At 37.6% G+C, this 14084-nt stretch overlaps 1 protein-coding gene across 1 annotated transcript; it reads right to left on the bottom strand.

Annotated features, from left to right (window-relative positions):
- Positions 1 to 211: 211 nt before the first annotated feature.
- Positions 212 to 1396, bottom strand: LOC109240862 (probable calcium-binding protein CML15). Its single transcript, XM_019407545.1, has one exon. It carries the CDS (start codon positions 1087 to 1089, stop codon positions 607 to 609), a length of 483 nt encoding a protein of 160 aa, XP_019263090.1. The 5' UTR covers positions 1090 to 1396; the 3' UTR covers positions 212 to 606.
- Positions 1397 to 14084: the final 12688 nt, after the last annotated feature.

Here is a 14084-nt window from a genome sequence, read left to right as displayed (position 1 = left end):
GCATATGCCCATAAAGACCAATGACAAAATAAGTGTTATTATCCTTCTCTAATACACAAAAGCTAAAAGAAACAAGAAAAATAAAAAATAAGAGGAAGATGCGAGGAAAAAATCAATGGAAAAATTAAATACAACCAGTACCTGTTAAATTAATAAGAAGACCCTTTCACCCATATAAACAAACCCATGTATATAAAAATAATGACAAAAGTTAAAAAGATAAATTTTGAGTATCTTTTTTAATCATATACATTAATTGATGAGGCTCCCATGCATAACCTCTAAATACTTTGATATTGTCAAATTCTTGTCTACAAACCTTGGTCATTACACATAATGGGTCCAATAATCTGACCTCCTAAAAGAAAGTAAGAAGAAGACGCAAAGAAAAAATGAATGCAGAAAATACAATAACACACCACAAAGGTCATCAATTGGACCGAGTCTAAAACTATCAAAATCACCTTCTACAAACGGATCAACCAACAACTTTTAACGTTAATTAGTGATACCATGTCAGATGAAAATGACCAAAAAAGCCACATTATAATTAACATACCGGAAAACCGCTCTAATATACCGGTAATTAAATAAACCACCATTTAATTAGGAGACAGTTAAACCAAGAACGTCAGCTGCAGATCTTCCCATAATATTAGCAAACTCGTTGAAACTAATAACACCATCCCCATTCGTATCAGCTTCTTGCATCATATCAGACAACTCTTTGTACGTTAACGGACGTCCCATTTTAGCCATTGATCCAGCCAGCTCAGCCGCCGTGATGTAGCCGTTACCGTCACGATCGAACGATCGGAAAACCTCCATGAGTTGTTCTTGATTTATCAAGATTTCAGCGTTCATGTCAGGCAATATGGCATTTACGAGTTCGTCGAATTCAATGAATCCGTTGCCATTGTTGTCCATGTTGGCTAACAATATGTGGATTTGATCTCCTGTGGGTTTGAGGCCTAGTGAACGGAGGAGAGCGGCTAACTCTAGCTGAGTGAGGCTGCCATCACGATCAAGATCAAATCGCGTGAATATTTCCTTTAGCTGTTTGTGTTGATCTGATTGAAGAGTAGCCATAATTACGCCGTATATATTGAGCTCGTAATGATATCTTGCTATTCAGAAGAATGATATATATAGAACTCGTAATTAATGGTAGCTTAGTATTCAGAAGAATATATCTATGGTGTGTGAGAAATAAAAGAGAAAGAAGAAAGGAGAGAAGAAAGCAAGATGTGTCAAGTTGTGTTTTTTGTTTGTTTTTGGATTTAGTGATGTAAAGACAAACCGTGTGAGGAACTAGGAAAAGAGAGCAAGTGGAGGAAAGAGAGAGGAAAAAGTTGACGTGGGGGGTTGGGGTGGGGGATGGAAATTGTAGAGGAAAATACTTGTCTATATTTATTGATGATGTGATATAAAAGAATGTGATTATTGGTTTAACGTAATCGTCGGGCGAAGGTAAATTTTTTATTGTAACTCTTAAAACAACTAGTTTTGGATAAGATCAAATTTTCTTATCGTCGAGGTTAGCTTGTCTAATTTTTTATATCTTTTTCTTTTCGTGAATCACTGAATTACTGTATTGATCGCATTCATTCATGGATGCTATTTGGAATGACAGGTTTGTCATTCAATAAATGGTTGGTGAAACCATTAATGAAAAATAGTACCTGGGTGCATAAAGCATTTTGTATTCAATTACGTAGGATTTAGGGAAGAGTCACACCCCAAGAAGTGTTATATGTCTCGAACTCAACATATAAAGTTCACACGGAGATAACTTTACCTTTACTCTAAGGTTTCCTTTCTAAATAGTTAATGAAAACCATTAATTAAAATTACGCGACGAAGCAAATATATACACTGTATTTACTATTCATAGCTATACTTTCATAAAGTTACTATTCAAGGTATATTCAAATTTAATAGCAAAATTATATTTAGCACTAAAACATGTTGGAGCTGAAAATTGTAATCAGCCTGGTTAAGTAGCAGGCCCAACTTATATTCAGGCCCAAGTGTAATTTAAGGTACCCGGCCCAAATTGTATATATAAGTCAATATGTATTAGTCTAGAGACGGATTTTATTTTGTATCGAAAACACATTCAATAAACCAATCTTTCTAGAGCTTCTCTCTCTACTCTTGTTTCCAAATTAGGATTCTTCAATCTATGGCTTCCAACTGCTAAAGCTGAGCATTAACATGGTATCAGAGCCACTACAAGGATTCATCGGAGCTAATCTGTTGGTTTCACGGTAGCTGCGTAAGGATTTGGTTGTTCTCCGATGGATTAACTCATCGCAAGGGTTTCGATTTGAATGACAAGTCTTCGATCAATTTCTTCTTTGCTGCTTACGGTATTCTGATTTCTCATATTTGCTTCAAGAATTTTTTGAAGAATTCATCAGTATTGTTCCCTTACTGTCATTTTTTTGAACCGATTCAATTGAGTGTGGGTATAATTTTTTTTCCTTGCTGAAACCTTAAGTGAATTACTATGGGTTCAACCTCGACTCCTGTTGACAGTACTGTTAGTAGTGATGACACTACTCTACATTCCTCTTCACCTTTATATCTTTTGTCGTCTGACTCACCTGGTACGGTGTTGGTTTCTAGCACATTTGATGGTACTGGTTATGGGAGCTGACGAAGGGGCATGTTACTAGGTTTATCTTGTAAGAGCAAATTAGGGATGATTAAAGGTACAATTCTGAAACCTAGCCCTAATTCCCCTCTATTTGAGCCTTGGACCAGATGTAACGATATGGTAGTCTCTTGGATACTTAATAGTTTGGATCGAGAGATTAGGGAAACCGTCATGTACACAGAATCTGCTGAAAGGTTGTGGAATGAAATTGAAAAGAGGTTTGGGCAGGCCAGTGGTATCAAAATATATCAGATTAGAAAGGAAATCTCATCCGTTTCTCAAGGAACATCCAGTATCTCCTCCTATTTCAATAGGATCAAAAAGTTATGGGATGAACTCTCATTTGTTATCTCTTCTCCTGATTGTGTTTGTGGCTGCAAGGAGAAGTTTCAGAAATTGGATGAAGATCAAAAGGTTCATCAGTTTTTGATGGGCCTCAATGAGTCCTACTCCACAATTAGACGCAGTATTCTCTTGATGAAGCCCCTACCTGATGTGGACAGTGTCTACATGTCACGCCCCAACCTCGGGAGGCGCGTCCGGCGCTCAATCGAGTGAACCCAACTGAGCAATCCTTTTGAACACTTTCTACCCAACTTAATACGATTAAGAAACCATGCTTTCGTTTATTTAGACAATAGGAAACATCGTACATGCAACATTGTTAGTTCATTTTATATCACAAACCTTAAACCATAGTTAAGTTTCCAAGATTTCATATAGTTACAGTTTAGAAGAACTAGAGTTTAGAATTACAACACAGCTCATTGACCCATCCAAAACCCGTACATAACCCACACAAACGCCTACGGAGTCTCTAAAGATACAAAAGACAATTATGATAATGCCGGCAACAAGGCCCCGGCTATACCTCAAAAGTGTAAATCTATAACAAAATACATACTGCATCACCCCTGGAAGAAAAGAGGCTCACCAAGATTGCTGAGTGGAGGATGCTCCGCTATCTACAATTGGCACTGTCTGCTGTGGAGCCACTTACATCTATTCAAAGATGTAGCGCCCCCGGTAAAAGGGACATTAGTACCATGGAATAGTACTAGTATGTATAACTAAACACCATCTCATTAGAAAGAACTATGATACAAGAACAAGGAAACCACAAGGATCAATCAAAAGCTTTATACGATCACCACATCATCAAATAAAAGGATCATATAACTTTCACATAATTTCCATAGCTTTAGGTTGGGGCATTTAATACTATTCATCATCATTCATAATACCACCGCTTTCTTGTGCGGAGTCCGATCACGACCCGATTGGCTAGGTTGCCTTATTTGAGACATGTATCTCAATCACAATCTCATTCTCACTTTCCGGATTCAATATCAGCACAATACCACCATGTGTGCGTCATGGCGTCCGATCAGAGCCCGATCGGCTAGGCCGTCTTACCAAGACGTTGTTCCTTTTTCATTAATCATCTCATCTCAATCTTTATTCCACATATATCAATTCGTAGGCACTTGGGGCCACAATTATCACATCATACTTGGCACTAGGCCATATTTCACATCATTTCCACTTTCAATGTTAACCTTGCAATTTAGGATAATAGGCACATACAAGAGCAATTCAAGTTGTAAGCATAGATAAGATTTCACATAGTTGGCATGACAGTCTCAGTTTTAATCTTGACTTGAAGTCTAGGCAGTTCAACACATGGTTCATATTCTTCGCACATCTTTAAATTATCAAGAATAGTACATTGAACACATTGAGGCACATCTTTCACGTATATATAATTGCAAAACCAATTCATGTGAAATAACAATCAATACATCAATCAAATTTTAGTCTTACAACATTTGCATAGACACCAACGGAGCTCAATTTCTAAGAAGAGAGGGTTTTAGCCATACATACCTCAATGAAGCTTTTTCTTAAATTCTTACAATAATTCCGAAACTCTTAGCCACCTCGATCTATTTATGAGAATTACAAGTTGATCCAAAAATTAGAGAGATAATCAAGATTCTAGCTCACTTGAGCATACTCTCAAGCACTAAGTGTGCATTATGAATTTTAAGGTTTTTTGTGAAAAATTCTATCATCCTACACCCTATTTTGTTACATTCTTAGCTCACAATCTCCCCATACCCTTTTATCATACATGCATGCAAGACAATCAACCCTTATACCCATGAACCCATTTGTTAATTACTTAATTTAGTAGGAATTTCAAAATCAAAGGTTAGAGCACAAGTTCTTACCTCTTAGGATGAAGGCCTAGTAACTGTACTTGATAATCTTCAAGGATTTGGGCAAGGATTGAGTAGAGGCTTGGTGGGGATCACTTTATCCCTCTAGAACTCTTGCTCTCACTCTAAATCTAGTAGAAATTAGCTCAAAAGGGTCTAATGGGGTGATTTTAACGGAATGGGGTCGGGTTTTAAAATTTAGAAAATGGGAGCCCCGACTCAATCTACGGTCGCATATGCGACCGCATAACTGATATGCGGCCCGCAAAAGGGACCGCAAAAGTGGCCCTCAAGACCTGGATACACTGCCCGCGTATGCGACCAATATGCGGTCCGCATACCTGTTCTGCGGTCGCATAATGCACCGTAGAACTGCCCTATACAAAAATCCAAGGAGGCTATGCGATGACTATGCGGCCCGCATATTGATTATGCGATTGCATAATTGGCCGCATAGTTGACTTCAAAACTAACCAACATACTGCCTTACTCTGCGGCGACTATGCTGTCTGCATAGCTATTATGCGACCGCATAATGGACCGCAGAAACGCGCTTTTCTAAAAAACATTATTCCTCAACTTTCTAATGCGAAGATCAATCCAAAGGGTCCGAACAAATTTCTAACACATATTCCTAACTTGCCACTACGAGATTTTGGGTTTTTGAGTGAAAATTTTACGGGGCCTTACACTACACCATGCTTGTGAATGATGAGAGCCGGTCCACAGTACAAGCTGCTATTCCTTCTTTCAATTCTAATTCTGGGGCATTCTCCACTGGCATACAGAAACCTTATAATCAGAGAGTTAATTTTGACACAGGTAAGAGAAATAATTTGGTATGTAGATATAGTAAAAAGCCTGGACACTCAATTGAAAAATGTTTCAAGCTCAATGGCTTTCCACCTGGATTCTCAGCTAAATTCAAAAGAGCTGTAGCTTTTGCTCAAGTTTCTGATACACAATCTCAAGGTTAGCCTGAAGTTGGCGGTGGTGATGTTAAGTAAGTGTCTTCAGACTCTGGAGGTACAAGCATTACTAAGGAACAATTTGATCACTTAATGAATCTTCTGCAACAATCCAAAATACAAACCGGTCCTCAGGAAATCACTGCTGGTTCTGCCAATTTTGAAGGTTTGATAGGTAACCCTACTTTCAATAGTTCTAGGTTTCTTTCTTGTAATTTTTCTAAGATACAGAATAGTCCTTGGATTATCGATTCAGGTGCAACTAATCACATGACACCACACTCTTCCTTCTTATTTGATGTTAAACCTCTTATTTTTCCTTACCTGGTTACTTTGCCTAATGGATACAAAGTGAAAGTGACATGCACTGGCACTCTAACACTAACTCCTGAAATTTCCCTGACTAATGTGCTTCTAGTTCCTTCCTTTCTATATAACCTGATTTCTCTTGCTCAATTAATTCTACAAATACTAGATAAGGTGATGCCCGTGCTGAGCACGGGCCCAACGCTTCAACTTAGATATCTCTGTTTATTATGTGAATAAAATTGAATTTAAATCTTTGACAATATAAAAAAATGATAAGAATCAAATATCTTCTGTACAATAACTTCAAAGTTATGGTCATATTGGAAAAACGATAGCAACAAATACAAAGCAAAAGGAAACATAACTAATATAACCCTAATGATAATTTTGTAAAGATGAATAATATCTTAGGCGCTTGCTGTCCTAACTCCCTGAGCTAAATCGAGAGTCTACTATCTAGGCTACCTAAAGAAGATGCATTAATTGATTCTGCAGATTGTTTCCTAAAATTCCACCCCCCCCCCCCCCCCTCTTTCTAGACAACCTAAAGTTATTTTGCTAAAGATACAACGGCATGCACATTTATTGCACTTCAAGATGTATTATTTGCCATTTACTACGTACCAACCTTCAACAAAAAGTTGCTAATGTGAAAAGATGTCAGCTCTAAGATATTTCAACTCATGCACATATTTTATAAGTATTTTTATTCATATGACATAGGTGCGATATCTCGCAATGGAACACTCACGAATAGAAGAAAGATTGAGAGCTTTAGCTTTCGAAGCATGTGTTACAGTAGAAGAAAGAATCAGTTTCATGATAGTTCGCTCTTGAAGAATAAAATAACCTACTGAAATAATTCAAAAAGACTTTCTTTATTAAGAGAATTGGATGTCATATAACTACAAGAAATAGTTAGTTCAGCGGGCAGCAAGATTGCTGAATAGATATAAAAACTTTAATGCTACTTAAGAGGAAAGATATAAAAAAGATTTCGGATAATGCACTACTTCTAGCTAATGTTGCAGAGCAAGTTTTCGAGCCTTCTCATGCTTATTGACAGTCACCTTCCAGCCCTGGTTGATTATAATATTATATGAGTGCTCCAACCCTCCATAGAACATCAATTTCTGATTTCTCTATATTGAAGAATGTCATAGCATGGACTAATTAAAGTACCAGCTGCCTTGAGTCTTAATAAAAAGATATTAAATTCATCTTTCACAAATTCTTGTTTCCTTAGCTCGGTCTAATGCAGCTTCATTTAACTTAATGATTATTCATGGATCTTCTTTTCTTACTTCTCTTTTTTTCTTTGACTATTTAATTGATGACAAAAATTAAAAGTGATCGAACAGGTTGTCCACAAACTCTATTTGATATACCACAAGATTGAGTTAGCTGTATTACTTAATTATTTACATAGATAGAACATTTTATACTCATTAACAGTAAAAGCAACTTGTTCCTTCCAAACACATTGAACTTGTCATGTTCTTATTAGGGATAAGTGCAGCAAGTAATTTGTTTCACGAGCATCATGCATTAATTTTTTATATGCAAAAGTTTTTAAATTATTATCATTGATCATCCTATCAAAAATTATTAATTTTTTTATGTTGTACCTTAAAGTAAAATTAGATAACGTGTTAAGAAGAAAAATTCTAAAATAAACATATTGATTGTATTAACAAAATTCACAAGAGTAAAACTGAATTATTTGTGTCAACAAATTTTTAGTGCAGTCTGTAGTTTACCCAAAAGAACACAGTAAAAACAAGAGAATAAGGGAAAAGACAACACATCAAAGCAATGGCTTTAACTGTACCAGGCCGCAAGATACACAAAAATATAAGGTGAAAGAGAACAAAAAGATAAAACAGAGGATTTCTAATATCCTTGTTCATAATGTACATGAATGTCGAGACATCAGCTATGAAACGAGTAAAGAAAGCTCTCAATGCTTCAGTTAATGATTCTTATCAAGAGGATCCAGTGCCATAGTCGATGAAAATTAACTCAATTAGAAAAAAGATGAGGCCTTATAAATGTAAAAACAAGATTAATTTTTATTAATATAGCAGGCACCATATATGGAAGGGCACTAAAGTGCCACAAACAAAATTTTTAGTAACAAACGATTAGTTAAAAAGAAAAAAAATTGCCAAGAGCAAAACAAATTAAGCCATGACAATTTGAGAGTAAGGAAAAGGCAACACTGTCTAAGTAAAAGCTTTTTCCTTACTCTCAAATTGTCATGGCTTAACAATAAAATGACAATGTAAAATGGCACTTTTACCCTTGGTCAACCTCCTCTTCTCTCTTCTATATAATAGAAATAGAGAAATAGTTTAGCCTTATTTTCTTCTGTTGCTTGTGTTTTGCAAGGCCCTTCTCTGAAGAGGCCAGTGGCACTTGGTAGTCTTCAGAATGGGCTCTATGTTCTCAACCCTGCTACACTCATTTCTAGTTACAATTATGTTTTCAATACTTCATTTGTAAATACCATTACTGCCAATTCCATCAATGATATGAATAAGAGCAGTAGCCTTTTACATTGTCCTATTTCTTCTAATTCTGTGAATGATGATGAGTCTCCTGTTTGTGCTTCTTCCCCTGCTTTGTCTTTTGACCATTCATGGCCCCTTAGACTTGGCCATTTACCTTTTAGTAAAATAAAAACTATTTCTTTCCATATGTGCTAAATTGCCTTAGAAATAGTCTTTCTTGTGTCCTATATGCCTATGGCTAGGCAACAGAGACTACCTTTCCCTGAAAGTGAAATACATTCCAGTTCCCCTTTCCAACTTATACATGTGGACCTTTGGGGACCTTACCATACTCAAACATATAATGGTTTTAAATATTTCATGACTATTGTGGATGATTACTCTAGAGCAACTTGGACACATCTTTTGTCCTTTAAAGAAAATGCTTTTACTATCCTGCAATCTTTCATTCTTATGGTACAAACTCAGTTCCACTCTTTAGTACAAGTGGTTAGGTATGATAATGCCTTTGAGTTAGGCTCCAGTTCCATAGTCATATCTTTCTTTTCTGCCCATGGGATATTGCATCAAACATCCTGCCCATACACACCTCAACAAAATGGTGTTGTGGAACGGAAGCATAAACATCTTGTTGAGACTGCAAGAGCACTCCTGTTCCAATCTAAACTACCTGTTAAATATTGGGGAGAGTGTATCCTGACTGCCACATACCTTATCAATAGATTTCGTTCTCCATTACTGAAAAACAAATCACCTTTTGAGCTTCTCCATGGAACTGAACCTAGTATACCTCACCTTAAGACCTTTGGTTGTCTCTATTTTGCTGCTGTGCCTAAGCCATATAGGGATAAATTTAAATCTAGAACCATTCCTTCTATCTTCATTGGTTACAGTCCCAGCAAGAAGGGATATAAGTCGCTCACTCTGTCTAACTTTAGTATTTTCTTTTCCAGAGATGTCATCTTCCATGAACATGTTTTTCCTTATTCTGCTCCGAGTTCCACTTATTTCCACCTTCTGTTCCCTATGTTTCTCCTACTGTTTCTTTTCCTCATATGTCCCCTGTTCCCACTAATGCAACTCCCGACTCTTCACATCTTCATGTTCCATCTCCTAACAGTCCCAGCAAGAAGGGATATAAGTCGCTCACTCTGTCTAACTTTAGTATTTTCTTTTCCAGATATGTCATCTTCTATGAACATGTTTTTCCTTATTCTGCTCCTAGTTCCACTTATTTCCACCTTCTGTTCCCTATGTTTCTCCTACTGTTTCTTTTCCTCATATGTCCCTTGATCCTACTAATGCAACTCCCGACTCTTCACATCTTCATGTTCCATCTCCTAACAGTCATTCACCTTCTTCTTCTCCTCTTCAACCTTCTCCAGATCCTTCCTCCTCTCCTTTTCCTCCTGTGCTCAGAAAATCAACCAGAACTTGTCATCCTTTTGCATATCTTAGTGATTATGTTTGCAATACTGCTTCTACTTCTAGGGTACTTTTTGTATCTTCTGAAGCTTTTGCTTGCAAGAACCTAAGTTATATCATCAAGCAGCCTCTCAACTTGCTTGGCAAGAGGCTATGATTAAGGAATTTCAAGCCTTGGAAGCTAACAACACTTGGGACATAATCCCTCTTTCTGTTGGTAAAAAGACCATACCTTGTAAATGGGTGTACAAAATTAAACAAAGGGCTGATGGGTCTATTGAAAGGTATAAAGCAATGCTAGTAATTAGGGGGGATACTCAACAGGAGGGTGTAGACTTTAATGAGGTTTTTTCTCCTGTAGTTAAGATGACTACTGTTAAATGTCTTTTATCTGTAGCTGCTAAGAGGGGCTGGGTTGTTTACTAACTTAATATGAATAATGCTTTTCTACATGGTGATTTAGATGGGGAAGTGTTCATGAAAATTCCTCAAGGTCTTTCTGTCACCTCTTCTGATTGTGTTCATGTTTCTTCTTTAGCTTGTAAACTAAATAAGTCTCTCTATGGATTGAGACAAGCCTCTAGGCAGTGGTATGCTAAATTTTCCAATGCTTTGCAGTCTAAGGGTTTTTAGCCTAGTTTAAATGATAATTCTCTATTTAGGAAGTTATCAGGGGATCATCTCATTATTGTAGATGTGTATGTGGATGATATATTAATAGATGGGGATGAAATGTCTGAAATTACTGCTCTCAAACACTTTCTTGATGCCCAATTTAAAATTAAGGATCTTGGGGAAATTCATTATTTTCTTGGTCTTGGAATTCTTAATGGTTTCTTGGTTGGCCGGCATAAGTTTACTACTGACCTACTCCAAGAATATAACTGTTCTTCAGTTAGTCCAGTTGTGTACCCCTTGGATCCTCATGTTAAACTGTCAGCTGACTCTGGTGATTTACTTCCTGACCCTTCCATCTATAGACAATTAGTTGGTAAGCTGAATTATTTGCAGCATGCTCGACCTGATATTCATTCACTGTTCAGCACCTCAGTCAGTTTATGTCTGCCTCTAGAGTGCCTCATTTAGAAGCTGGTTATCATGTCCTGACATATTTGGCTGGTACTCTGATTTGGGGATCTTCTTGAACAATGCTGCTGATTTTTCTTTGAAAGGATACTCTGATTCTGATTGGGCCAGTTGTTCTGATAGTAGAAGATCAGTTTCTGGGTTTCTCTTGTTACTTGGTGGTTGTCATGTCTCCTGGAAATCCAAGAAGTAGCCCACCATAGCACTATCTTCTGCAGAGGCTGAGTATAGAGCACTCAGAATGTTGGTAGCTAAAATTACTTGGTTGATTCGTTTGTTGGGTGAACTTGGTGTTGATAATTTCTGTCCAGTCCAGGTATATTGTGACAATCAGGCTGTTGTTCACATTGCAAAGAATCCTGTTTTTCACGAGCATACTAAGCGCATCGAGGTGGATTGTCACTTTGTCCGGAATACACTAGCTGCTGGTCTTATTTCTCTTCACTCTATTTCTACTTCTGCTCAACCTGCCGATATTTTTACTAAATCTTTGGTGTGCAGCAACAAGGGTTCATTGCCAAGCTTGGAATGGCCAGCCCTTCCAGCTTGATGGGGGGAGGGGGGGAAGGGGGAGGGGGAGGGTGTTGGAGCTAAAAATTGTAATCAGCCTGGTTAAGTAACAGGCCCAACATATATTTAGGCCCAAGTGTAATTTAAGGTACCCGACCCAAATTGTATATATTAGTCAATGTGTATTAGTCTAGAGACGGATTTTATTTTGTATCGAAAACACATTTAATAAACAGATCTTTCTAGAGCTTCTCTCTCTATTCTCATTTCCAAATTAAGGTTCTTCAATCTATGGCTTCCTTCTACTAAATCTGAGCATTAACAAAACAAGAGATTAATTATTTTGAATTGAAACAAGAGATTTGCAACAAGCTTTTGTTGCTCAGTTGGTTAGAGCGTCTGCTTATTAAGCGGAGATCGTAATTCGACTCTCGATGAAGAAATTCTATTTTTTTGTATTTCGTGTTAGTTGTATTTGTTTACAATCAGTACGTTAGTGCTATATGCAAAAAGAAAGAGGGGGAAAGAAGGGAAAGTGGTCCTCTTAAGCACACAATGATAAGTCAAATAAAAGAAAAGAGAACCTGAAAAGGAAAACATCAATTTAAGGAATAGCTCTGTCAAAGTTATTTATTGATAATTTAACTCGTGTACGTTTCCATTGGAGTTCTTCTTTGTGAAAGAACAAGTCTTCAAATTTCCTTATTCTTTAAATGTACTAATTTTACAAAGAATTAACGATCAATTATTCTTTGTCTGTTCTAACTTGGAAGGTTAACATTATTGGATACAGATTGGTCTAAAGATTTGTAGCATATAAATATAAATGGATTCATAGGCAAACGAGCCTCTCAAATTGTAGCTATATTTGAATGTTATTCTATTAGGATAAATCTAATAATAGGAAATATTTGAGTATGCTTTATGCACATAGATTAAGCTAATAATCTAATAACTGATGAAATTTGAATTAGGCAATAGAAGATATTGTAAGTACCATGAAAAGAAGTTATTGCAAGTTGAAGAGCCTAACGCTAACCACCAAGAAGTGTGGTGAAGTTATAAGTCACCCATATTTAAGAATAAAAGAACAAAGACTTGACTGGACGGTATTCACGAGCAGATGACAAGCATGAGTACAGAAGACTCGTACTATTTTATTTGAAACATTGTGAAATCGTTCTTTACTCGCTACAAGTATTTCGCTTTAGCTATCTAGTTCTCTTAGCTATCGTTGCATTTTTTGACTCGCCAAGAAAGCAGCGTATCTGAAGCTAGTGAAAAGTGTAGACGAGGAGGAGAAGAGGGCGAATAAGGAGCATTATAAGCTGGCTAAGAAAGAGGCAAACTTAGCAGTTACGGCGGCCAAGACTGTAGCTTTTAGTCGTTTGTATGAGGAACTCGAGGGCCGAGGTGGGGATAAGAGGTTGTTCAGGTTAGCCAAGGCGCGGGACTTGGACCAAGTAAAGTGCATCAAGGATGAAGAAGGTAGAGTTTTGTTGGATGAGGGGCTTATCCGTCGGAGATGGCAAACCTACTTCCATAGTCTCTTGAACGATGAGGGGGACAAGAGCATTGTCCTGGGTGGTTTGGAACTCTCCGAGAGTTGTTGTGACTTTGGGTATTGTAGGCAGATTAGAGTTGATGAAGTTGAGGGGGCTATGCGTAAGATGAGTGGGGGCAAAGCGACCGGGCCGGATGAAATTCCGATGGAGTTTTGGAAGAGTGAGGGCAAGGCAGACTTGGAGTGGCTCACTAGGTTATTTAATGTCATTTTTAGAACAAAGAAGATGCTCGAAGAGTGGAGGTAGAGCACGATGGTTCCTGTATACAAGAACAAGGGCGATATCCAAAATTGCAATAACTATCGGGGTATCAAGCTGCTTAGCCATACTATGAAAGTCTGGGAGAGAGTGGTAGAGCTAAGGGTGAGGAGGAATGTGTCTATTTTCGAGAACCAGTTTGGGTTTATGCTATGGCGTTCGACTACAGAAGCCATCTACCTTGTTAGGAGATTGATGGAGTAGTGTAGGGAGAGAAAGAAAGACTTGCATATGGTGTTCATCGACTTAGAAAAGGCGTACGATAAAGTTTCGAGGGAGGTTTTGTGGAGATGTTTGGAGGCTAGAGGTGTACATGTTGCCTACGTCATGTTGATTAAGGACATGTATGATGGAGTAAAGACCCGAGTGAGGATGGTGGGTGGGGACTCGGACCATTTTTCGGTTATGATGGGGTTGCATCAGGGGTCGGCAATTGGCCCCTTTTTGTTTGCTCTGGTGATGGATGTACTGACGTGCCACATCCAAGGTGAGGTGCCGTGGTGCATGCTATTTGCAGATGATATTGTATTGATTGACGAGATGCGAGACCATGTGAACGTGCAATT

This window comes from Nicotiana attenuata, unplaced genomic scaffold (assembly GCF_001879085.1).
Source record: "Nicotiana attenuata strain UT unplaced genomic scaffold, NIATTr2, whole genome shotgun sequence".
Lineage (NCBI taxonomy): Eukaryota > Viridiplantae > Streptophyta > Magnoliopsida > Solanales > Solanaceae > Nicotiana > Nicotiana attenuata.
This window is presented reverse-complemented; position numbering and strand designations above follow the sequence as displayed.